At 46.4% G+C, this 27,215-nt stretch overlaps 1 protein-coding gene across 1 annotated transcript; it reads right to left on the minus strand.

The window, feature by feature from the left end:
* ATP1A1 (ATPase Na+/K+ transporting subunit alpha 1) lies at positions 1-27,005 on the minus strand. The gene is made up of 23 exons (XM_057404124.1): positions 26,658-27,005; positions 19,455-19,559; positions 18,142-18,201; positions 17,000-17,203; positions 16,531-16,644; positions 15,875-16,009; positions 15,564-15,681; positions 13,716-13,984; positions 12,509-12,707; positions 11,306-11,415; positions 9,716-9,850; positions 9,007-9,199; positions 8,388-8,563; positions 7,719-7,855; positions 5,735-5,885; positions 5,011-5,179; positions 4,247-4,401; positions 3,773-3,896; positions 2,865-3,010; positions 2,612-2,742; positions 1,945-2,046; positions 784-875; positions 1-341 (listed from the first exon to the last, which is right to left on the minus strand). The coding sequence occupies exons 1-23, from the start codon at positions 26,667-26,669 to the stop codon at positions 313-315; spliced, it is 3,066 nt and encodes a 1,021-aa protein (XP_057260107.1). The 5' UTR covers positions 26,670-27,005; the 3' UTR covers positions 1-312.
* Positions 27,006-27,215: the final 210 nt, after the last annotated feature.

Here is a 27,215-nt window from a genome sequence, read left to right on the forward strand (position 1 = left end):
TGGGGGCATCCTCTTATAATCCATCTTTATTTGTAAAAATCCACATATAAAATCTTCGGTTTCCTTTTACAAAAACAAAAAGGCACATAAAACTACTCAAACTCTCATCCCCATGGACTGATGGTCAGACACTCCCCCCACCCCAACCTCCTCCATTGCTTTCTCCTCCAGTCCATGTTTCTTCAGATTTCCTTTAGTTTCAGCTCACTCCTGCCCAAGCACAGTTCTGCGCTTGCAAAGATGAAGTACACACACAGGGGAGGTGGTGGAGAGGTGGCATGGGCTGTGCGTAGAATGGTTTACAGGCGCTTTTTAGTAGTAGGTCTCTTTTTCCACCCAACCTAAGAGAAAAGAAGGGAGAAAACAGAGTTAGTCCTAAAGCAGAGTAATTAGGAGGCTCATGAGAGGTCCTTTTAGGCTCTGCAGACTTGCAGTGTAGCACCTGAACTAGTAAGTGACCCATCACAATGGAAAAGTCTTGCCCAATTGCTGATGTGCTGAAGCTTTCAGGCCCTGTTCCGGCTGTCTAGAATTACCCAAAGCATTATCAGTCTTTTCCATCTATGTCAGTGCACTGGTACGTTCATATGCTGCACAAGAATGCAGGGAGAGGAACAACACGTCCTCAATTTGAACTAACTGCACTATTAGTGTTGAGGAAGGGAAAACACAGCACTGCACAGTGTCTGCACTGGGGGTCCCTGAGCACTGTCAGAGCTTCTACAGAGCTCAGCAGCCTGAGGAGGCAGGGAAGGAAACACACAATTAGCATCATGTTCTTACCACCAGGGTTGCGTCTGATGATGAGCTTTCTGATTTCATCATACAGGAATATGAGGAGGGAGTACGGGAAAGCACAGAACCACCAGGTTGGCCTGTTTGGGAGAGAAGACAGTAAGAATGCAGGCAGTAAAGATGCTCTGTGCCTAGCAGAGCTCTGACTTCATGGCACAGGAGTGCAGGAAGGCTGGCAGGCCCCTGCCTGCCAGTGCACCGGCAAACACAAAGCTGTGGTTCAGCTGAGAACCCTCCAAGCCAAGAATTACCACCAAGTTTTCTGCTGCAATAGGTTAATCCACTATTTGGCTATTAATTCCAACATGAGGTGCGTCACAGCACCTTTGTGCTTCTCTGTACCAGCACCTCCCTACCTATTAATCTAGCAGCATTTCCTCCAAGTACACATAACCTTTGTGCCCACAGCCCTGCTCACTTGAACTGCACTCATTTCCCTTATGATTTACCTGTGCTAACATCTAGCTGCTGCAGGCACTGGGCAAAGGGCAGCACTTCAGAACCAAATTCTAGATGACACTTCTGAATGGGACACAAGGTGTACCAGGATCTTTTTGCCATGAAAATTTCATGGCACAGAAGCTAGAGGGGCTGTTCATAGTTTGAAACTAAACCCTGTCATGAAATGTTGCAATACTGTTGAGCAATGCTTAAGATGTTGGCACCCTTCCCACTGTTACGAAAGCTTGTCATCTGCACTATGCAGCATCTTCCCAGAGACTCCGTTACTAGTACTATTTCTATGGGGGACAGAAAAAGGCACAAGACATCATCATCATCAGTTAGTAAAGAGTCACCTGGCCTGTGTTTTAGAGCAATTCAACTGTCTTTAGAGATGCAGTCCCCTACACATAAAAATACCCCCAAGCAGCTGCACTAGAACACAGCGGTACAACTGAGGTTGTGCTGCTTTAAGTGGGGCACTGAACTGCAGGCTCCCTATAAACATTCCATAAGCAGTACAGAATATCAAACCCCTGGTGTGCCACACTACAGCAAAGGATCACTTGTACCCTCCAGCCTGAGCTCTTCTGGGTTAAAACTAGGCTTCATGCTTCACAAGCTCATAACCACTTTTATCCATCTCCCCATCCAAGCACTGCTGTTCAGTGGTACTGCCTGCTGCACAAAAAGCATGATGCAACTTACTTGAGAGGGTACATCCTTAGAGCAACATCCATGCCAGGGCAGTAAGAGAGGAAGGCAGCCAGAGCAGTCTCCTCAAAGAGACCAAATATTAAGATCTTGTTCCTAGTAGAAACAGGAAAGCAGTCAGAGACAAAGTACTTTTCCAGCTGATATCCTAAAAAAACATCTAGTTTTTACATGGTAGTGAACAGAAATAGATATTCTGGTCTAGCCCAGAAATCCACCAGATGGGGAGTACCAGGCCATTAAAGCTGATGGCACAGCTGTTGCAAAGGTCTTCTATGCTCCAGAAAAAGATATTCCAGATCACAGCTAAGTCAGCAACTAACCAGCAGTAACTTTCACCACAAATCAGAAGGAGGCTGAGGTTCATGCCACCAGATCTCTTGATCCATCAGATGCTCAGCTGCCCCACAAGACTGTGTAATGGACCGTATCACTGTCCTTTGAGGTGGGCTAGCTCCCACAGACAATGCCAGAAGAAGTCATTTCACTTTGCCTCAACCATGGAAGGTATGGCAAGAAAGAGAGCCCCACTCCCTCTTTTACCTACTACCAAGGCACCAGATTGTTGAAGACTTATGCCAAAATGCCCAAACACTGCTGGGATGAAGAACCAGAATACTGTGTGCTGGAGAATACATCCTCCTTGGACAGCCTGACTTACTTCATTCCCTGCTGGAAGACGGAGTTTCTTCGGGTCTTACAAATGATCAAGTCTGCCCACTGCACAACCACAATGCTGACAAAGAAGGCTGTATGGCAAGTGAACTCCACTATTTTCCTCTGTTCGTAGGTCTAGGAAGCAAAGCAGAGAGCATTGGTTCAAACACACTGCCTTTGCTCTCTGGAACTTACACTAAGTTTAGCAGGCATTAGTATTTTGGCTCGCAGGCTCTAAGCTGTGCCTCAAAACTTACCCACTGCTGCCCGTAGCTGTCTTCCACATCATTAATCCATCGGTCATCCCACTGAACTCTGATCCCTAGCAAGCCATAAGGCCAGAACCCATTCTCTGCCATGATTACAAAATAGGTGAAGAAACCCCCAAGGGCCTGGATCATACCTGAACAGGTAAGAAAGGATAAGACTGATGAAGCTACTGTGCAGTGCAATTACAATGGAAAGCAGTCTCCATGAGACCCCAAACACCTCAAAAATTGCTCCTTGTGGGGCTCTGTCTCCCAGGCAACAGCTATAGAAATAGCTCCTGCTAACATCAAACTCAGCTGCATCCCTCTTGCTGAGCAGCTTCTCCTCCCAACTTCGTACAGAGTTACTTCTGTTCTGCCCTGTACTGTGACGGCACAGTACTCAAGGACACAAGATAAAACACTCTTTGTATTCTCATTAAGCCTTGCCCACCCCCAACCCTTGCAAAAGACAGTCAAGAAGGTTCCCAAGGTCTGCTGCAATTAAGCATGAGCTCCTGTCCTGCAAACTGGGCACGTCTCTGTAGCTGCCTTTAATCAAGGCTCCTAATACTGTGTGTTTAGGGATACGCTGGAGAGAATCCTTTACTTCTAATTAAACTAACAATGGGATCTATGTTCTTGCTGAACAAGTCTGAACCAGAGGAGAGCTGGTTGTCAGCCAGTTCCTTTACAGCACTATGCAATTAAACAACGTTACTGTGAAAGCGATTCAGTGGATCAAGCTGCGCAAGCCACCGCTATGTGGCATGGGGCAGAATCACAGCAAGTTCTTAACAGCCCAAGGTTCTGGCTCACATATCCCAAACCTCAACCCTACCAAGGTAGCTGGAACAATCACTGAGTTAGGGTGGTGTATAACCCCTGCTACCACCAGAGAAAACAGACCAGCTTACCAATCTGCCCATAGGCCATGCTGATCAGCCGCTCATTCACCAGCTTGTCTGTTTTGGGATTTCTAGGCTGCCTCTTCATGATGTCACTTTCTGCTTGCTCATATGCCAGGGAAATAGCAGGGACCTTTGGAGGTAGTAGGACTGCTGTTAGAACAGTTCCAATATCCACTGCATATAGCCTTCCCTGCACCATATGTTCCGTCTGAGAAACAGCACTGTCTGAAAACCATAGCTGTAGCATTCAGGAAGGCCTTCTCCTCCTCCCCATTCCCAGTTTGCCCTTACATGGAACTGAAGGGCCCTCAGTCCTCTCAGACTCAGAGAGCTAGAAGACAGGGAGTATCAAATGGTACTTATTTTAAATCAGAACACTAGAGAAAACTCTATTTAAGCATTTTCCTTCCACCTGGTTCTTTCTTTAGGGTACCCCAAGAACACCCACATTTCTTCTCAAGAGAAAAAGACAACATTCACCATGTCAGTGCCCAAGTCAATGCAGAGGATTGTGACTGTTCCCAGTGGAAGGGGTATGTTTGCAATGATGAAGATCAGGAACGGCGTGATTTCAGGAATGTTACTGGTCAGGGTGTAAGCAATAGACTTCTTCAGGTTATCAAAGATCAGACGCCCTGGGTCAAGGAAGAGACAACAACTAACATAACTCTTAGTTATCAGCAGAAGGCAGCCAAGTAGCACATGGGCAGCTTCAGTATTAACACTGAAAAGCAAAATGCTAGCGCAGCAACCTGAAGGGGTTCCCTGCATGTACAGGTGAGACTGTGCTCCATGCACAGCATCACCTATACAGAGTAACGATTCTGGGCACAGCAATCAGGGTTCACTGCACACAGCAGCAGGGTATTAAGCCCTGGGCTCTGAGGATCATTAAGAACCCCTGTAAGCACCCTCTGTTCTGCTCCTGTTTGAGAGCTATTGCTCCATCAGGGAGGGAAATGTGTCAGACTCAGCTGGCAAAGATGACTCTAGGCTCACGTGATAGGGAAAAGGACAAAGTAGCTTTGTTACTCAGCTGCTTCCTCCAGCTACCCATCTCAAAGGCTTGTGCTGGTCCCATGCAAAGGGAGAAGACTTCTGAAGGGAGGAGGAAAGCCCTCCTTGAAAACACTTGCTGTGGAGATAAGCTCAAAAAACATGAGAACCCTCCAGAAACCTCTGTTCCACAGGGCATCAGTAACACTGCTGGATTATGCCACTTTGCCACCACGTTATAAACTCACCTTCTTCAACCCCAGTGACAATGGAGGCAAAGTTATCATCCAGCAGAATCATGTCAGCAGCCTGCTTGGAGACATCTGAGCCAGAAATACCCATAGCAACACCAATGTCAGCCTTCTTCAGGGCTGGGGAATCATTCACACCATCACCTGTGACTGCTACAATGGCACCCTAACCACAAGGAGAGGGATAGAAAGACTGAAATGAAATCATCATGTAACATATTTCAGGCAGAAAAGCTTTCTCCTGTCTTTCAGGTGATGAAGCACAAAAAAAACTACTTCCACTTTGTTGGAAGACCTCAATTTCTCCTTGTCCTCCCTCACCCCTTTTCCCCATTCTGATCAGGCTTGGAGAGCAGCATGGTTAACAGAGATGCTGGACAATATATAAACATGTCAAATCCTCCTCTCCCAAGTGCCTCCAAAGCATTTAGGAATCAAATGTTCAACATTCTAGGATCAGAAGAAAGCCTCAGTACAAAATTAAGATACTTTCCTGAAAGACCCTTATGTATTGTAGAGCAGCCTGACATCAGCAGCTGGTGGCTGCTGACAGACTGAGATCTCAGTCTGGCCCTTTACCTGATAGCACTCAGAGGACTAAGTCCTGAGACATCAGAAGGCAGCACTGCTTAGGAGTTTTTTTATATATACACACATATACATACATATATATACATCTGGGAATTCTGCCATATGAAATCCTTGGACTCCCTCTCTTTACCTGGCGCTGGCAGCCTTCCACAATGATAAGCTTCTGCTGAGGAGATGTCCTGGCAAAGACAATTTCTGTATGATGAGTCAGGATGTCATCCAGTTGCTCACTACTCATGTCCTTCAAATCTGTGCCATGAACAACACAAGCTTTGGCATCCCTGCAATTAAGAGACAGTATGATGTTTTACTTCACAAGTTAAACTAAGTTTCTCATTAGCTGTATTTGCCTACTACAGCTTTTCAGTGCTCTAGGAAGAGACTGGTTCCTGCTGTGCTAAATACTAATCCAGGCAGGCTCTGCACATAAGTTTGATGATCCAAGTTTAAAAGGTACATGAGGAACACAAAGAAAAAGACAGTGCCAAGCAACAGACAAAGAGCCCCAGAGACTCATAGAGAGACTAATTCTCTGTATGGCTTTTTAAAATGAATCAAGGCACAGACTAGTTGTTTCCACAGCTCAGCCTCTCTGCAAGAGAAGAGTCCCTGGCTCAGGCTGTTGGCTTCCAACATCACAAGAGATGCTGTGGTCTTCTGCAGGCAATCCTTTTGCAACAGACTGATGATCTACATGTGGCTCTTCACAGAGAGCTCACACTGTATTACTTCAGACTATTTCACACTCTTCAACAAAAGCATGCAGGGTTATATTTAGACTGGTTTGGTACCCTGCATGCTACGGCAAAATACCACCTCTCTAACCCAACATACCATCCCTTATAGGTCTAGAAGACTCTTCACACAGCTCATTACATCATTCGACTGGGAAATTCCTTCCCCACCCTTATAGCCAGCTGCTGACCTGCTCAGTCACACAGCCCAGTGACCCTCAGCCTGCACTGCTAGGTTGTGAAGTTACCCTTGAGAAGCAAGTAGAATTCAGCCACAATACTCATCTTCCGAAGCAATTTCATTCTACAGGGTGTCTATTCACAGTTCATAAACTACATGGCTACCCTCCAGGCCAAACACAGGCTGGGTCAAACTAAGCAATGCAGACAGCCCAGCCATTCTGCAAACAGCCTGCTTATGCCAAAGCACATTTTCTGAGGATGCCTCAGTTCTGCACTAGGCTAGGAGGGCTAACATTAACCCCTGTGAGGAAGGGATTCCATTTTCACGTTTATTCTGCTTGTAGCTACTGACTAGTGTCAATTACCCTACCCAGTCCTAGTCCTGCTCCCTTTGACCACCTGCAATCAGACCCAGAAGAGAGTTTGAGAGCAAGAGGGACAGAACTGGGCTTTGAGTGATCAAGTTTAAGAGGCATTGCAACTCTTTTCTCTGAACAATATAAAACAGTTAAACAATTTACTTTCAGTAGCTCATTCAGTCTGGATTGTGACTATAAACAAATTCATTTTCTTTTTACCAGAGTTTTCCCATTACCTGTACGTTACCTCACCAAATAAGCTTGACTAAGTACATGTCTGATGGCAAAACTAAACCTACCCTCTACTGAAAGATCTGGAATCCCAGGAGGACACAATTTCAGGCCCTGCAGCATCATTGCTCAAAAAAGTCCCAAAACAGCCAACCCCCTCCCCTGTGCCACTTTGGATACTTTTTCCTGTCTGCTACATTAGGCTAGTACATGGTGCTTGTGCCATGACATGAACCAGGCAGGGCAAATGCTCAGCTCAGGGGAAAAAGACTTCACTCAGCCAGTTGTTTCCTTCCCCCAGTGGAGGGACAGACCATCAGGACAGGCAGCTATGGGGCAGGGAAACAATGGAAGAAACTGCCAGCTTTCTGTACAGTCCTTACTTCTACCTACTTCCCATTTACAAGAGACATGCACAGTTAGGACAGCCTTGTGCATTCTTCATATAACCTAACCCATGATACACACTGAAGAGCCACAACATGGTAGGCTAAGCAGATGCTAAGTTTTCATGTCTAGGGAGAGGTGCTGAGGCATTATCCAAGGCAAGCAGAGAGGCAAATGCTTAATTCTTCAAACAGCTCTGGCCCTCCCCACCAGTCAGTACCTGGGGTTGACCTGGCTGACAGGAATGTTGAGTCGAGCAGCAATATCTTCTACGGTTTCATTGCCCTCAGAGATGATGCCAACACCCTTGGCAATGGCTTTGGCTGTGATGGGATGGTCTCCAGTAACCATGATAACCTGAAATGCAAATAGACTGCTGTGAAAGCCGTGCCTGTAATGCAGAGCAACACTGCTCAAAGGCAGGTCCCTTGAGATCAGAAAGGCCACGTGGCTTTTGTTCTACAAGTAAGCCTTGGCACAGAGCAAGCCTGAGGTACAGGTAGTGATCTGTTACCAGTATGCAGGGGATTGAGGTGGATGGAAGACAAAGAAAATTGTTAATTCCTAAGTCAGATTCAGTTCTATTTCCAGCCTGTGCTTCGCACTCTCATCTCAGTCAGTGCTAGGGGACATGCAGAACACACTCGAGCCAAATCACATGCTTGCTTTGGGACACCACGTCATCAGCACCTGTCAGTTTGGAGTCCAACTCTATTTTCAGTCCATTAACATACAATCATTTGTATTTAACTCAGAAATGAAGCCTCAATTAGTAGTAGTTAAATCCTGACCAATACTTCACTCACTCTACAGCAACACGGAGAGTAAGCAAAGCCATTTATATCCACAGGCATAGAGCAAAGTTATTGTCAACCCAGGAATAAACTACCTTGATCCCAGCACTTCTGCATTTGCCAACAGCATCTGGCACAGCAGCACGAGGAGGGTCAATCATAGACATCAGTCCTACAAAGCAGAGTTTGTCTACAGGGAAGTTCAGTTCGTCTGTGTCAAACTGGAAGCCTTCAGGGAACTGATCGTCAGGCAGAGCCAGGTGACAGAATCCTGTAACACATCAAATCCATGTTTACTCTGTTCCTACGCATCAGGAGGCAAAGAGAGCAAATGCTTATTGCTTCTGCAAACAGCTGCACAATAACAACAGGGGTACTGAGGCAGGAGTCACACTCATGTTCTGATAACTAATAGGTGTTGCTAGGTGCCCAGGCACAGCTTGGTTCACATGCAGTGGAGCAAATCCATGTGGCCCCATATGCTTTGCTTCATTTTGATCTAGGGGACTCAGCTGCTGGGCAAGATAAGACCCTGCAGGCTCCCTTTTAGATTAAAGGCTGAAGCAGAACTGTTCCTATACGCATTGAAGCGACCTTGACTGAACGCTATGGTTACACTGCGGGAACAGAGTACAACCCTCCAGTAAATCTATGGGGACTTTGCACAGGAGCACAAGGGACAGATCTTTTCAATTTAAGCTTGCATTTCCTTACCTAACACTCTCTCCCCAAGGCCTCCCAATTCAAGGTAGGCATTCTGAAAAGCATCTTTCATTTCCTCATCCAGTGGTTGCTCTTTGCCATGAATAAGAATGGTGCTGCAGCGATCCAAGATCCTCTCTGGAGCTCCCTTCATCACCAGCAAGTAACGGGATTCTGATGGGTTTGCATTTTTGTGGATAGACAGCTAGGGTGGAAGAAATAAAACTGGTGTTATAGACATGTACTGCAAAAGTCAAAAGTAATCTCCATCACTCAATGTGTTGTCCGTTACAGCAGCTCAGGACAGTTTGTGATATTCTGCTCTAGTTCCCATTTACCTGCACCTTAAATAGGTTCAACAACTAAGGAAAATTCCTATGTATTCTTTAACATTAACATATATAACCACAGATGTTGCAATGACTTTTTTTGTATCCAAGCTCTACCTTTTAAGGTTATTTTCAAGCAGTTCATTCCTACTCCAAGATTTGAGTTCTTCCATTCTCTGTGCACTACTGCTGCACAGGTTGGAAACATGTCTGGTCCTTTCTCAGCAGCTGACACCTTAGTGTCGAGGCAGCTCCAGAACCTCTTAACTGTATGGTCTACAAGCATGTAATGGCTAGACAAGATTTTAGTGCCAAAAAGTTTTGAGGCACACTGCATACAAATTTACATCAGTGCTTCACAAAGCAGCTCTCCCTTAAGTGCACATGCTTACCTGGTACTTGTTGGTAGAGTTAAATGGTATTTCCACCACTTTGGGATACCTATCTCTCATCTCCTTGACAGAACCACAGCACAACTCAATGCATTTTAGAAGTGCAGACTCAGAGGCATCTCCTGCCACTGCTCTCTGGGGAAAGAAACAACTGTCAATGCGTACATCCCAGCAGACTCACCACAGATGATCAGATATTTTTAAAGAAACATGTATTCATCTCAGGTGTATTCATCTCAGCTTCTACGTAACACAATATGAGAGTGAATAAATAATTCTATTACCTAGTGACAAATACTGCATTTCAGAATGCCAGGCCTCCTACTCTGAGACAGCAGCAGTCTTGTGGTGCCCAAAGGCAAGCAGCCCTTTAAAAGGGCAGAGAAAGTCAGATAACCAGATGCAGCCAGAGAAATAGAGCTGGAGGGTAAACTTTAACTATGTACATTCCTTGCAACGAAGAACAGCAAATGTGACATGAAGACTGATGACATGCATACAAACACTTGCATGTGCTCTCCCACCCTAACACAAGATCAGTTTAGTGAGCCTCTAGCAGGGAAGATTTAATCTGTCCCTACCTCTTGTCCCATTAGGTTGGCACTGATAGAGATTGTAGATGGGGGTTCTCAGCCCTTGAGATCTGTGTGTACTCAATGTCCTGCTTGAGTTGTCTTTGCTGCATTTTAAACTAAGTATTTCTTGCCCTTCTGGTCTCTCCATCCAAGAGAATTTGTTTTTTTTTTGGGGAGGGCATTTTCTGGTTGGGTTTTGTTTTTGTGGGTTTTTTGTTTCCCCTCCTTCCTCCCTTTTCTTCCCATTTTTCTATTGCTTTTTGGTATCTAAAGACTTTTCAAAGCTCCCCCCTCCCAAGTCTTCCTTAGATGGGAAGAACTCCAGCTCTTCATCTTAGGTCTAAAGAACATGACCTGAGGTTACAGTCAGAGGAGTGCTAGGGAAAAATAGTTTGTTCCATCATTTCTATTACCAGAGTACCAGAACACCCCTGGGAAGTTTACTAAGCAACATGACTAGTATTTGACAGATAAGCACCATTCAGTTAATTTCAGCCCTGGCTGTGTCACAGTTCAGAAGCAGGAATGTGAACTGATGTTCTGCTGGCACTTGCACCAGTGCTGAACCAGCAAAGCTTAAAAAAAGTCAAGACTTGCCAGTGAGAACAGACTGGCTAAAGACAGTCTCTCATGACTGCTGCCCTCCCAGCTCTGGTGTCTACTACTATGAGCTCCCAGAACTGGATGTTTGTAGCTTTTAAGTGTACAAATGCCAGAGATAGAGACTGTTGGAACAGCCAGACACTGTGAAATGCCTAGGGAAGCTTTTTTGTCTTTCCTAGACCTGTCTGAAGCATCTGACCTCCCACACAGACTGTTAGTGGATGTCCAGAGTCTGCTGTGGGAAATGTATCCTCCCAGTCCCATCTCCTACAACAGTACCAAACTGCAATAAAGACTAAGAGTGGCAGATACCTCTACTTGCAGGTTCCTGTCACCCACAGGATGCAATCTCATTACCATTATGGGAGGGCAGTGGTAGGGAACAGGACTTATGTTTCTTTTAGGAACTCACCTTAAGAATTGGTATATTTTCCTGGTTGGCCTGAAACACAGCACGGTTGCAGAGACCCGCAATTCTGGACAAAGCACTCCAAGTAGCTGAGCTCTTGTCAAAGGAAGCACCTGAAAGCAAAAGAATGTCAAAAAGCACACCCCTCAAAAAATAAGCCTGAAATCCCACAGTTTTAAGAGCAAGAAGCCTTTATCTCAGAAATCAGGAACACTTAGAGCCCATTAGCACACTATATCTCTTTCAAACCTCCTCCCTTCCCAGGTACTTGATGAGCAGTTGATTGTTTTAAGACCAGAGGGTGGAATGGCAACAGTGTAGAGAACACCTTTGCTTTCAAGTTTCCACTAACAGCAGCACCCAGCAGCACCCATGCTGACAAAGCCAAAGAATTTTGGACAGATAACATTCTTTCAGAAAGGCCTATTGAGAGCCTCCATGTTGCCTCACTTTATCCATCACCCAGGAACTGGAAGAAACAGCTCCCAAAGGAACAATCCTTAAAGAAAGATCCTGCTTTTCTCACACTGACCCTTAGGTTGGCTTCAAGGGAGATGAACTGAACAGCAAATTTGGTTGTACTGAACCGTTCTGGAGAGGTAAATACCTCTCTCAATTGCACAGGACACTGAGATTTCAGATTCTTATCAATACCTAGAAGAAACTTTCCGCAGAAGTCTTACATTCATTGCTACTGCTCTGCAAACACAACCAGGATGTTTTGGGAAAACCCTTGTTTAAGGGCAGCCATCTATTTCAACATGGGAAATTCCCCATCTACGTCCAGGTCAATTTATTACCAGGGTCAACACCTCTGCTGTCCACACTTGCAGCAAGACTTAAGGTGGGGCAACTTCATCAGATATATTTTGGCAAAAATAATCAGCTACTCTGAAGTACAGAACAGCAAACATTTCTACACACAGGACAAACAAAGGACTGAACATTCAAGAGACTCAAATTCCAGTGGAGTAACTCTGAGCAAAAGCAGCCTATGTGGAGTTTAGGGATTAAACAGAACTGTGGAAAAATGCAAGCTTTCTCTGTGTCACCTTAAGTCTTTTAATGCTCATTGTAGATCATACGTTTGAAATCCTTGCAGTGTGAACTTCACTTGGACTGGACAGCTAGAAACATGGGCTCTTAGAAGTACAGGTGTACAAGAAGCCCCAGGGAAACGCCTCAAGCACAAAGAGATGTTCTTACCACTCTGGTTCTCTGTAGTATCGGCCTCATGAATCTGATTGTCAAACCACATGTGTGCAACAGTCATACGGTTCTGTGTCAGGGTGCCTGTTTTGTCAGAGCAAATAGTGGATGTGGAGCCCAGGGTTTCCACAGCCTCCAGGTTCTTCACCAAGCAGTTCTTACGAGCCATCCGCTTGGCTGTTAGTGTCAAACATACCTGGAGACAAGGAAGAAGACAGGTTAGATGTGACTGCGCTACCCAACCCACTGTGGGCAGGGAATGATAAACTGCTTATGGGCCTGCAGCAATTCCCTAATTCCATGCTCGCCCTGCCAGTGCAAAATAAACATCAGCATTTAGGCCTAGCTGCTAGGCTTAAATGACATTTTCCAGAAGGACTCACAAGGATTTAGTTTCCATCTTTTCAGGGCATTCGGAAGCAAATAACATGCCCTGGAGTAACATTTTAGTTAAAGTTGCAGCTCCCTAATCATAGGAATTCTCAAAATAGATGGAGGGAGACCACATATGAGAAGGCCCAAAATAGCTTTAGTGATAGGGCTGCAACTTACTGGTGTAAGAAACGAGCAGCCCCAGTTACCCTTTCTTGCCAGAGGCTCTTATCTGGTTCTAGCTCCCAACTGTTCATTCCCTGCTTCAGTTGCTGCTCTGTTTCCTCAGGCTGCATGGAAGCCTCCAGCCCTGTCAACCTCCTCCACAGCTGAGCACACCTAGATATTCTCACTATGGTCTCTCACACTGTGTCTTTGGGAAACCAAATTTACAAGAACCTCTGCCAGACCCCAGATCAAGAGCTGAGGCTAGAGCAAAGCTTGCAGGATGCTCCACCAGCCCTTCAGTGTTGGAGGGGCTGGTGTGCATGTGGGTGTAGACACAGTTGTAACAGGAAAGCCCCTTTTTGCACAGAAAAGACAAGTCCAGAACTACCAGTCTTGCTCATTTCAGTTCTACAAAGCCAAGCCTCTGTGCAGGTCTAGCTTAGGGACCCGTCTTTGTTAGATAAAGAGCTGCAGAACTTGACATTGATTGAGGCAGCTAGTCTGAATACATCGAGTTCAGAAAGCCTAACACTACACATTCACCACAAAGTACCTTCTATTAGTTTAGTGTTTACCTCTGAATGCACACTGAGCATAAAGCACTCCACCTCCTCATAAGCCATATATGTAACTCATTCAAGCTTTTTTTCTCAGCTTCACTCACCGTGACAGTTGCAAGCAGCCCCTCAGGGACATTGGCAACAATGATCCCAATGAGGAAGATCACAGCTTCCAGCCACGTGTACTCGAGGATGAGTGAAAGAATGAAGAAAGAGACACCCAAAAACACAGCCACTCCAGTGATGAGGTGGATAAAGTGCTCAATCTCCATGGCAATTGGAGTTTTGCCCCCTTCCAGTCCAGAAGCCAGACTGGCAATACGGCCCATCACAGTGCGATCCCCAGTGCTAATGACAATACCACGGGCAGTGCCTAGACAAAAGAGAGGTGTTAGAAAACAAAAACCCTTCCCAAAACACACTAAACTGAATTTGTTCAGCCTGTCCTAGAGTTTAGCAAGCTTTGCCCAAGATTCTGCAGGTAGGCGTTACAGCAGCCAAAGTCTCCCACTGCAGCATTTCTTAATCTCTAGCAGAACGAGAAATACGTGGAAGTGAGTGCTGCACAGGATTCTCATATGACTGGTCGAGCTGTAAGCTCTCTCCCTTCCATGCCAGAAAATCAAGTGCCAATTGCAGGGAATTAGAAGATATCTTCAAGTAGATGATATCCTCTTCCCTCCTTTAGGAGAGGGCCCATTTTCTCTCCCCAAGGCTTTTGAGAAAGATTAAGAATATCCTTCAGTTTGGCTGGGTTGTTTTTGTATTGTTGGTTTTTTTTTCTTTGAGGGTTAGTGTCCTGGGTTCAGCTGTAGCAGTTATTTTTCTCCTTCCTAGGAGCTGGTGCAGTGCTGTGTTTTCAATTTCAGCCTGAGAGCAATGCTGATAACACACCAATGTTTTAGTTGTTGCTCAGTAGCGCTTGCCCCATCAAGGGCTTTTCAGTCTCATGCTCTGCCAATGAGGAGGAGGCACGGGAAGCCAGTGGGGAGCAGAGACAGGACAACTGACCCAAACTAGCCAAATGGGTATTCCATAGCACAGCACGTCATGCCCAGTATAGAAACTGGAGGGAGTCACCCAGAAGGCCCAGATCGCTGCTCAGGTTGGGCTGGGTATTGGTCAGCAGGTGGTGAGCAATTGTACTGGGCACCACTTGTGTTTCTTGGGATTTTTCCCCCCTTCCATTTTTAGTTTTGTATTCTCTCCCCTTGTTATTTCCTTTATCATTATTATTATTAGCAGTAGTAGTAGTTTTGTATTATGCTTTAGTCATTGGACTATTATCTCAACCCATGGGGTTTACATTCTTTCAGTTCTTCCCCCCATCCCTCTGGGGAGCAGGAAGGGGAAAAGTGGGGGTTTAAACCAAGACAGGTCAAAAAAAAGCAGAAAACAGTCTGCTGGTGAGAATCTGTCAGGAGATGACACAATAGGAGTCCTCTCCTGACAGAACTCTGCACCATCACTGAACAGTCACAGCTTGACACCCTGTGGAAATGGAAAAGATGCTCTGGGCTTCGGCACAAAGACTGCTTACCATCATACTCAGCTGCAACGGGAAGTTCTGCCAGAGATGTTTGAATTTCCTACTTTCTACAGCAGCTATAGTATTCCTTACAGCTCTACTTAACCATTGTGCTTTGTATTACATTATCCATCATAAGATATCCTTATTGCACTTTAATGCTGCTGTAGTAAGGCAGTCATGCTCAAAAACACACTACATAGCTGTGTGTGTCTGAGCAGAAAAGAACAGTGCTGTGGAGTCTTCTTGGGCCATTAAACATTATTGCAGTTGGAATAGACAAAACCTTTGCTAGGAACTTCCAGCCTGTTCCTGCATGGTAGGAGCATGCTACCAACTGAACTCAGACCATCTGCATTGCTTATCTTTGCAGTTCAATCACTAGCATTGTTGACACTTCAAAGAAAGTAGGACAGTCACATACCTTCCACACAGTTGGTGGAAAAGAAGGCAATATTCCTAGTCTCCAGTGGGTTTTCATGGGAAAAGTCTGGAGACCTGGTCTGAGGTTCTGATTCACCAGTGAGTGAGGAGTTATCCACCTACATGGAAGAGAATACTTTGTCATACACAAGCAGGCTGATGATTTCAGCAATGCAAGCAAGTAAAATACTAGTCACTCTCCCCCCTTCTCTTCCACTCCATCACCCACTGATATCATAGGAGACATTCTTTGAAACCAGACCAATTCATCATCCTTCTTAATGAAGCTTTCAGAATCTGTCACTGCTGTACCTTGCAACCATGTGCAGATATGATCCGAAGGTCAGCTGGGATTCTGTCTCCTCCTTTTACCTCCACTAGATCTCCAACTACAACACCTTCAGCATTTATGCTCATCTTCTCACCATTTCTGACTACAAGAGCTTGCTGAAAGACAGTGAAGAAACAACCTATGTCAAACAAAACTCTTAAGAAGGGGATCAAAAGATGAGTATCTTAAAATAGTTCTGCTATGGCTCTAAGAGGTTTCTACTTGTAGCAAGACATTTATCTCCGATATGCATGTTACTTAAGGAAAACAGCTATTTTTGTTTTCTTGATATTAAAGTTCCTTGTTGCCAAGGTGACAATAAGATAGTTATGATACAGACTGTTTGTGAAGGAATCTGAGTTTTAGTACTTATCACACCAGTTAATGAACTCCCCAGACAATAGATAAAGTGTCCTATGAATGTTAGTAAGCTGGTGGAACCCAAGAGTACCCTGGCATATTAGAGTTGTTACTTAGAGCATAAAGAGAAAGGAGTTTCACAGACCCTTCAAAATTAAGAGCTAGTAACCCACACTAATAGCCAGGCGTTTTGCAACTGAAATCAACATTTAAAACAGTTAATAACCTTGAGCACACTACAGCTTGGCAGATCTCAAAGAGATGAGGTATTCCATACCTGAGGCACCATGTTCTTGAAGGACTCCATAATCTTAGAACTTTTTGCTTCTTGGTAATAAGAGAAACAGCCAGTAATGATAACCACAGCTGCCAACACAACACCTAGGTACAGCTACAAGGAACAGCGAAAGTGAGTCAGAGGATGATCTGCCTGAGAGGCAGTTTGTCCAGATAAATGGTATTTGGCTTGGTATTTGAGTGCCCCACTAGAAAGCATGGAGGTACTTGCAGTCTCTGTACATTTTGTACACAAAGGCTGTCCACAAGCTAGTGTTAACACAACACAGAGGAAGCTGGCTGTTCATTTCATTATGTGGAAGCATTCCAAGGCATGTTAAGCTCACACACTGAATTTCCCCTGGTTATGGGAAAAGCTTCTGGACTGAATGCTTAAAGGAAGTTAATCTGCTTTGAGCCAAAGAGGCTGCTGAGCATGCCTTTGAGGTAAACCAGACATTTTTACTTACATTATCATTGTTGGGCTCTTCCTCCATCACACTTTGTATGCCGTAAGCCAGAAAACAGAGGATAGCACCAATCCACAACAGGAGTGAGAATCCTCCAAAGAGCTGCCGACAGAACTTTACCCATTCCGGAGTAGTGGGTGGGGGTGTGAGGGCATTTGGGCCATCACGAGCCAAAATCTCAGCTGCACGTGCAGAAGTTAAACCCTACAAGAAAGGTTCCCTTTATAAGGATCATGGCAAGACCAACTGGGGAAAGTAGCTCCGAGTTTGTTCCTGTTCTACCACAGCAACAAGGAGATGCTAAGAGGTAATGGAGATCTCCACAAAAGCCAGGGCTCTGCAACACAAGTGCAGGAGCAATTCTCTTCAAGAAGAGGAGCTACAGTATGTTGAATTCTGCTGGAGGAGCCATAGCACTACAAACACTGAAGAAGGGCAGGACAAGAAGGCTACAGCCGCAGACCTTGAGATCTGAGGAACAGCCCATTCTATGAAATTATGGAACAAGTGAAAGCTGGGGGCCATAAAGATGATGACACTTCGGATTAGCTTTCCAGGAAGTTCAGCTTTCAGAAGCCAAGGTCTTTGACAGAAATAAGCAAATCTGATGTTATAAAGAGCAGGCTTGTTGCTATACATGACCATGCAAAAAAAAAAAAATGCATTAGCAAAGCAAACAACAGCCAAGGTGCAAAGCCACTGCAGTACTTCTGTACCGGACTTTGAGGCTAGTTAGGCCATTTGCACATCTCTTACTACAAAAGGGTAATATTTTAACTGCTACTAGCCACCATTAAGTCTGTAGGTATGTGCTAGCTCACTAGACTACATCTGCAACTGAACAAACATTTGCCTACAAACTCCTCAGGAAAAAAGCCCAACATAAATCCAAAAAATCAACTTGACCTTGGAATAATTCAAATAAAGTCACTAAATTATTGCAGCCAGGTTCTACAGTGGGAGGATGAAGAGAATTATTTGTGAGCTCAACAGTTCTCCTAAAGCCTGGGAAACTCAACTGGAGGAGGGGAGATTAAACAAAAAAATGCAGACCACCCAGATCTCCCTTTGTGAAGTGCTCTGAACCGAGACTGCTCCTTTTCAGATCAGGGAAGGACGGAGGGAAAATAAAGTCTACCTACCCGACTCAAGTCTGTTCCATATTTACGATGAAGTTCATCAAGGCTCAGTTTGTGATCATCCTGAAAGATAAGAAAATGGCTGGGGTTAGGGGGAGAAGAGATCACAGTCCCTGCAGGTTGATAAGCAAGAACTCAGCAATTCCACACTCCACCCCAGGTTTCCCATTTGTAACAGTCTGATGAGAGAGCAGGACCCTAACACATCTTCTCTGTGAAGAGAATCTCTATCTCATTCTGCAACTCAAAGCGGTCCCATCGTAAGCATCCTTGTGGTTATTTGGGAATGACATGATGGCTTTTCAAACAAACTGACTATATCTCAGTGCTGCCTTTATACTCCCAGAAGATTCTGTGAAGCCTCAGTGGGTTTTGTTGGTTTTTCTTTGGTTTAGGCTTTCTTTCTGGTGGAGTTTTTGTTTGGTTGGGTTGTTTTTTTGGATTGGGGGCAGGAAGGAAAGGAGTTGGGGGGGAAAGTCAGAATGTACAGAATATTAACGCTGTAGTTTCACACATTTTTAAGTAATGCTGCCAGCTTAAGCAGTGTTTCTTCTCACAAAGAGGCTCCTTTTCACAGTTGGATCATGTTGGTGCAGAGCAGTGCCTCACTGAAGAGGTTCTACTAGAGGGAGCAGACGCTTTAAGTTGGCATTGCTACTGGGCACAATCGCACCTCCAAGCAAGCTTTAGATTTCTCTTTCCCTAAAAGACCCTAAGAGAGGGTCCAAAAACATGAAAGTCCAGAATCAAAACCACAGCACAGAAACAAAACCTGCATCATCTTTCAAGGAGATCATATCTAAGCTGGATGACACTCACAGACAGATGTACAGCATCATCCAACATTCACAGATGGGGACGGGAGACTCCTAACAGCCTCAAACATGATTAGAAGGAATAATACCGAGGTCTAAGCAGAGGCCAGCAGTAAATGGAGCTGTACAGACTCCAATCAGCTGGAATGAAAACAGCAGTCTTACTCACATGACAGCACAATAAAGCCTGCACCACTGCTATCCAGACAGTGCTTGCCTGGGTAAGGAAATGCAGCTAGACTGTGCTATGGGTAACAAGGCAAGCAGAGACTTGGGTTCTGTGTCAAGTGCCTTTTGAGGAGTGATGTTTCAGGGCCTACTATGTACCTGTCTTGATGCTAAAACATTTGCAGCATGACTGGCTTGGAGACAGCAGGGACAAGAAGGGATATCAGTGCTTTCAGTCACACCATGTTATCGGCACACCAGTCACATTAGGCACAGGGCTTTGGGGGAAGTGAACATTCTTAAAGCTGCTCTTTCCATGCCCTACACTCTTACCATTGAGACTTCCTTTTTAAGCTCATCCATGTCCCTCTCCTTCTTCCCCTTTTTCTTCGAGCCATGCTCTGACGTAGCAGTGGGCTCATACTTGTCTCTTCCAGCCTGAAAGAGAAGACAATACCATTAGAAACAGCCTCTACAGCAGTACCACTAACCATACACACAATACTGACAGGCAGACAAAACTATTATGGATTATTAAAGTTGTCTATAGCTAGACTTTACTAAAGCCTTTGACACTGTTTCTCACAGCATCCTCCTGGAGAAACAGGTGCTTAAACTCTTCAGTGGGTAAAAAAATGGTTAAACAGCCAAGTCCAAAGAGTGGTGGTGAATAGAGTTAAACCCAGTTGGCGGTTGGTCACAAGTGATGCTCCCCAGGGCTCAGTATTACTGATGATCCAGATGAGGGGACTGAGCATACACTCAGTACTGGTGAGGCCTGCACCTCAAATACTGGGTTCAGTTCTGGGCCCTTCACTACAGGAGAGACACTGAGGTGCTGAAGCGGGGCCAGAGAAGGACAATGGAGCTGGTGAAGGGTCTGGAGCACAAGTGTGATGAGGAAGGGCTGAGGGACCTGGGAGGTTTAGGCTGGAAAAGAGAAAGCTCAGGGGGGACCTTATTGCTTTCTACAACTGCCTGAAAGGAGAATGGAGCCAAGAGGTGGCTGATCTCTTCTCCCATGTAACAAGTGACAGGACAAGAGAAACTGCCCCAAATTACACCAGGGGAGGTTTAGACTGAAGATCAGGAAAAACTTCTTAGCCAAAAGAGTTGTCAAGTCCCAGGGCAGTGGTGGAGTCACCATCCCTGGAGATATGCAAGAGACATGTAGATGTGGCCCTTAATGACATGGTTTAATGGTGGACTGGGCAGCGCTGGGGTAATGGTTGGACTCTATGGTCTTAAAGGTCTTTTCCAACCTAAAGAATTCTATGACTCCATGAAAGATAAGCCACTTCAATAAATAAAAGAAAAAAACCCCACAAGCTAGTGAGCAGACAAGTCTGCTGAACAGCATCCCTGACAGATTAAAGCCAGACATTGTGCAAGTACAGCAGGGAAGAAAGCAAGCTACATGCTATTCAGTCAGTCTTTATGCACAAGCCCCAGCTCAAGCTGAAGGAGCAGAAGAAACCAAGACTCGGGTGCACAAGTACGTTCCCTTCAAGGCTTTAACTCTTCCCCCCCTCTCAATCTTCCACATCCTCTAGCAGGTTGCAGCCTATCAACTGAAGATAAATAAAAAGTGGTATCTCCGATGGCTCGAATCTGGGGGATCAGTTCCAACACTTTCTTTTTCAGTTTGGCACTCTAGCTGGCTGGTTACACAACAGAAATCTGCTTTCAATTTATGGCAGTTTGACCATTGAGAATGGCATACAAAGCCATAGTACACTTCTGCAAATCCAGCCTGGGCTCAATCTTGCTTACTCTTCACAGAGCAGATGATTTGCTTAAAGCTTCTTTATTCAGATGGATTTTCATTCACTCCTGTTGTGGTTAATTCTGCGTGAAATCACGCAGAGAGTTAGATCTTGTAATGATGGGGTAAACAAGCACCTAAGGACAAACTGTGACATAGCACATATAAACATCACTTAAAAGATGAAAAAGTACAGAATTACAGGCAGAAATAACCCTGAACTGCAAGACACCCTAAACTGAACACCCTGGAAGGTACCAAAACCAGGCACCACCACAGCCTTGCAGTGCAGTTCCCTCATCAAGTACTCCATACATTTCCAGCCTCTTGCAAGCCTCCAATGGCAACTTTTCCCTTCCATTCTGTGTGGGACCTACCACATCCCTGCCAAGTTTAACATGATGAGATTTTCACCCAATGAGCTCCGCAAGAAGTCTTTTGAGATCAAACAGCAGTTAGTGGCACCAGAGTCAAACTGTTAACACGATTAAGGACAGGTTTCAAAGGCATCGCCTTGCTTGATCTCTGCATGAGCACCTCAAATCACAAACTGGATTCCTGAGCTATCTGGACACAGAAACTGTTGTTAGGATGCAAGAACTGTCCTGTTGAGCAGCAAACATGGGAAAGCTTTATTATTTACTCCAAGAGAAGTAGAAACCAAAACCACAAGTGACACTAAAGGGAAAACAGAAGAAAAAAAAAACAAAACCCCACGACTTTTCTAAAAACAGCTGTCAGTTACATCAGGAAGAGGATTTTTATTGTTCTGAGAAAGTTCTGTGCACACCACTGCAGCCACAGTCCTACATTTCACATGCACAGAAGCCCTCTCTTGCCCTGTTCAGTAAAAGCAGGCTTGGCATCCCCTGCAGCCTTGCATACAGCTATAGAGCTGTGCAATGGAACAAGTTCTGAATAAGTGGAGCTGAGAAGTTTGCCTCCTCTCATCCAGGAAAAGGACACAGAACTACAGACTGTCAGCATTCCTTACATTCTCTTTCCTGCACCAAAACTCCCATTTCACTTCATTAAAAAAAGAAGTGAAAGCCAGAGAACTTAAATCATCAGGATACTTGCATGCCAGCATCACAAAAATTTGCCATGGGGCAAGTCAAAAACAGTTACCATGAGGCATTTCTCTCATTCAGTCTCCAAAGGAAACAACTCCTGATTTCTGCTAGAGCTCTAGCAGACAAGTCCAAACACAGTCCTGCACGTAATACATGCTTCTTGACTACTGCACGAGGCAATAAATGATTTCTAACGAAAGTGAAGGAGCCGATGCCTTGAGTAACAGTCCATCACCTTCAGTTTCACCCCCTTCCCCCAAGAAAAGCTTGGCAAGCTCTTCCTGGTGACCAAAAAGCCTCCTGGTTCTTTGAAACTTACCCAGCTTACAGGCTGGCAGGCATTTAGATCGTTCAGCTACAGAGACAAATGACAAGTGGGTAAGCATGAAAAGGTTCACCGCTCTTGTTTAAGCATGATTTGCTTAAAAAAAAATAAATAAAAAAAAACCAAACTCGAGCAAAACCCCCAGCGATCAGCTGCAGCCTGGACAGAAAGCAGAGTTACTTGTTTCTTTAAGCACCCAAGTAATTGAGCCTTAATGGAATCCATCTTCTGGAGCTCAGAGTTCCTCCCTTCTGTTGCTTTAGTACTGCATCTCACCCTTACACAAAACGTAAGTCAGTAGCATTGGTTGCAGCTCTTGCCATACAATCATTTCACACAAAGTATGAAACTTCCTGCTTCATCATTCAGATCTGAACTTGACACATCCCTCAAAGTCCTGCCCCTTTTCTGTGCCTTCAGGCCCTTTGTGTCTCTTCTAGCAAGATGAGCCCAACCGTTCAACAAAAGGCTAGTGCTGGCTGGGCTGCCAGGGGAGGAGGGGGTCATCCCACCCCTCACCACTGTAGGATTTCCCTGCCCTCTCCCTCCTTTTCCTGCCATACAATGTGAAGAAGGTTTACGGTACTCCAGACCCACATCTTGCTGAGAAATAATCACATGGCCTGAATACAAAGGAAGGCCTGTCTCATCAGACATGTCACCCCTGTTACTTGACTTGGCCTAGGAACTCTGACTCATCAAATGCCACAGAAAAAACATAGCTTTGGGGTGCTTCCCCCCCCCCCCCCGGGGTTAACCACTACATTTGTACATACCAGTGTAAGAAGTTTCGTACAGCTCCTGGAAAATCCTATTATCTGTCCGATACACCTTATGCTTTTCCACTCTGGACTAATTGAGCCATTGGTGGCTGATGTTCTCATCAACAAGGTCTGATTGACCAGGAAACCATTTGCACCAGGGAGGGGTGCAAATCAGCCTCAGAAGTACACTATTCTAACATCACCTAATCTAAGAAGAAACGTCAAGCAAGAGCCAAAACAAATTACACCGTCTCTGGAGGCCTGGTCTGTTCTAGTACTTAAGTCATTATAAACTGTGCAGAGAAAACAGAAAAGTTACTGTCCTGCTGCCTCATGAGACAGTCTTCAGTAAATATATTAACCAGATGAGTCATGATACAGACTATGCCTACTGGATTGGAAATACCACTCTGTGACCCTATATAATCCTAGCAAGGGATGTGAATACCTTCTCTGGATCCTTCTTACTCCCTCCCAAGAGCTGCATTCAATCTCCTATCTTTAATCAGAAGTCTAATCAACTGCATCAACTGACCAGCATCTAGGCCAGTACAAAGCAGCTTTTACTCAACAGCTAGTAATTGCTCATTGTGCACACAGTGCCACTTCTCAAATTATGGAAGGACAAATTTACCTCCCAACACAAGGTATCTAAACCTTGCAAGTGCTTTCATCATTAGGATAAAACCAGGAGCATCCACACACCTTAAATCTTCTCTGGATATTAGGACAAACATCTCTACTTCTCACAGAAGCTGCCTGAAGACCCAGCTGCAGAGCTTGCTTTCCAAATGCCACCAAACTGTGCAGCTGAGCAGCCCTTCCTGGCTTTTCAATGCTGTGCCAGCTACAGAGTGTCATCTCCCACACTTCTTTGCCTGGAACATTAGTACACCTTTCCATAGAACTAGACATCTGTAGGGGTTGTCAAACACATGAAGATGAGTGGCCTGGACACAGTTCTCTATAGGAGCTGGTGACTTCAGTTTCCCCTTGCAAAGGCCTGGGTGAAGCACAAGCTTCTGCACTTTTCAGCAGGTCAGGATCCCACCAGGTTGTGTGATAATCCACGGGGACAGACCACTTGCTAGAAACCCTTCATCCCATTACACCACACTTAGCAAAAAACATGGGCTGACTAGGCCCAAGGTTTTCCTTAGCAAATGCATATCCTCTAGCCATAGCGATACAAAGTTGGAATGAGAAAGGTGGTGGAAGAGTAATTTATTCAGATTTCTTAACTGCACCAGATAAGCACTTCTTTGATGAGTAACATTTCTCCTCAGTTGGTCCATTATGCAATAATCCTTCCCTAGTTTCTGACAGGCAAAAACCTTAACTGGGGTTCAAGCATTAGCAGTGAAACCCAGAGGCAACTCAAAGCACCCGCTAACGACTATGGCTATGCCTGTGCAGCCAGGGAGATGGAGTAAAACACACTGCTGCCTGCAGACAGCTTCCAGGCAGCCCTGAGCAGAAATGAAATCCCGTCTGCTTTCCTCCACTACACACACCCCCTTGGATAATCTGCTTTTTGGGCTGAACAACATAGCTGGGCAGCTCACAGCCCTCCCCCTGTCCCGTTACCATTTAAAGTAAAACAGACACCCCGCTCGGCTTCTCCTCACAGGCTCAGAGGCAAGGAACTTGTTCTCTCACACTCAACGCTCCTACTTTCTCTTCCAGCCCGGGCTCCCGCAGAAGGGAGGTTTTCTTTCCAGGCACCCCAACTCTGGGCAGACACATGCTGTACAGGGTTGCAGCTACACACTGCCTTTTTCACAAGCCTTGCTATCTAACATCTCCATTTTTCAGGGGGTCCCCAATTACCCACATGCATTCTCACTGCTAAATCTTGTGACTTGCTGTAAGAAAGCCTGAGGTAGCTGTACACTGTTGAATTATTCCTCTTGCTGGCACTTTAGTTTCAGGCCAAATGCTGCTTTATTATCCATGCAACCTACAAAAGCTGAAATGGAAGAGACACAGCTAACAGTCTTCTGGATCAGAAGCCATTTGTATCTCCTATTAGTGCAGCCAAAGCAGTGCAAAACCCCCAAAACCTTCTGCACTGCACTTATACATACACATGTAACTCCAAGGCTTCTTTGACAATTTAGAGCATCCAGAAGACTGCTGCACCACCAAATCCTCCCTCGGTGTTTTATCTTTTAGACGATCTCTTACTGTGCACACTACCTGTTGCCCACCAGACTGAACTACATCATGCTGGGCTGCCAGGCATCAAAAGAACTTCACTGAGGAAAAAAAATACACACAAACACATCCCCAAAGCCCACCCCACTCCCTCCTCACAATTCCCTTTTCCAAGTAACTGTCCCTTCAGCCATGTTCTTGCAGGTCCCCTACTATTCTGGCAGTTATGTCAACATTGCCGCCTGCTGTACCACCTCGATGAGGACAATGCAAAGCCAAGCCAATGTTTGAACAGTGCTTGGGAAGCACAGAACACCTGCAGGCAGGGATGAGGCTGCCACCTCTGCATCTCAAGGCCCTGCGTGGTTCACCCTCTCCTGGAGGAGCGGAAAAATCTGGGAATTTTCCAGGAATGAGTCTAAACCAAAAGTAAATAAAAGTCTATACCCTCCAACTATACAGGATACACAGGGAAGTGTTTGAGTGGAGGGGAAAAAGCAAACATCCAAACAGTAAAATCCAGAAACTGGTCTTTACTTTCTGAAAACAAAATAAAACTGGAGCAACCCAAGAGATGTTTCTGCTCCACACAGGCGCTTGATCACAACATCCAACTTCAGAAAGTCTTCACTCCTGTGTTCAACAGCCTTCACGTTCACTTTTCAGTAGTTAAAAGGTACGATCTGAATTAAGAACTCTTCCTTGCGGGCTACGAGATAGAAACAACGCTGGTACAGGGCAGAAACCATGGCATGGCCTTCTGCGAGGCTTTTACCACCTCTATTAACAGTAAAGTCAGGGGCGACCGCCACCCTCCTACCACCATCACCCCCTCACTGCTACCAAGAGGAAAATTAACCCTAATAATCTTGACAACTCTCCTTCCCCCCCGGGCCCTCCCGTCTCAACAAGTCTAAAGTACTCTTAGGGAGACACGGGAGCAGCCGTTCTCGGCTCCAAAAGGGCATCAGATAACACCAGCCCCGGGGGCTACGGGCCCCACATGGCCGGGAGGCTAGAGGCCTCTCTGAGGGAGACCTCGGCGATGGGGAAGGCGGCGGGTTTGAACCGGCACCCCCCCCCCCAATACACACACATCCCCACCCGGGCTCACCGGCACCGGGCCCCCTCCGCGGCCATGTCTGCAACAAGGCCCGCCGTGCGCGCCTCCCGCCCCGCCCGTTACTTCCTCTCCCGGAGGCGGCGGGCGGGCTGGCGGCCGCCGGGGCGCGTTGCTCAGGGGCAGCAGCACCGGCGACGCCCTCTAACGGCTGTTACCGTTTACCAGCCCGCCCCGGCCACGACGTGGCCTCCCCCTCACCCCCCTTCCCCGACACAGACAAAGCGGAGCCGCGCCCGCCGCAGCCGGAGGGCAACGGGGAACGGCCATGGTCCGGCTCCTTGAATTTCCCACTCCCGGCCGTGCGCTTCCCCCCCAGCCCCGCCGCTCACCCCTCTGCCCATGGTGCCGGGCAACGGCGTGCGGGTCAAGCGACTGCGGGCGAGGAGCGGGGCTCAGCGGCGGCGCCACGTGTCCCGGCCGGCGGCAGGTGCGGAACAATAGCAGCACCCCGGCCGCCGCTCGTTTTCTTCTTCTCCTTGTTTCTCCTCCTCGGCTCCTCTCTTCGCCTCTCTCCCTGCCCGGCTCGCTCCTCTCTGTGGCCGCAGCCACCCACAGCTCCAAGAGCCGCCGGCTTCCCGCCGCATAAAGAACCCCCTCCACACCGCCCCGCCCCGCTCCGGTCCGCCCCTCCGAGGCGGCCGGGAGGGGACGGGACGGGACCAGAGTGGCGGAGGGGGCGGAGAGCCGGGGCTGTGGGCGGGTATGGTGCCCGCGGGCCCGTCACCGGGTGCACCTCGAGGGTTACCTCGGGTGCCCCAGCCGCGCCGCTGCCTCGACAGGGAGCGGGGCTCCTTCCGCGATCGGGGAAGGCTCGTCCCGCCCGCCCGGGGGCGAGGCCGCCGCCATGCCGGGCCGCGCCGGGCCGGCCCCTCGCCGCACGGAGGGAA

Source organism: Pezoporus wallicus, unplaced genomic scaffold (genome assembly GCF_028554395.1).
Source record: "Pezoporus wallicus isolate ANWC-B61680 ecotype Strahan unplaced genomic scaffold, APGP_CSIRO_Pwel_v1 contig_6598, whole genome shotgun sequence".
Taxonomy (NCBI): Eukaryota; Metazoa; Chordata; class Aves; order Psittaciformes; family Psittacidae; genus Pezoporus; species Pezoporus wallicus.

Coding starts and splice junctions, on each gene's coding strand:
- ATP1A1 (XM_057404124.1), bottom strand. Junction 9,200..9,715: donor ACTCTACCAACAAGTACCAG/GTAAGCATGTGC, acceptor CTTCCACCCTAG/CTGTCTATCCACAAAAATGC. Junction 8,564..9,006: donor CCTTGGGGAGAGAGTGTTAG/GTAAGGAAATGC, acceptor GATGTGTTACAG/GATTCTGTCACCTGGCTCTG.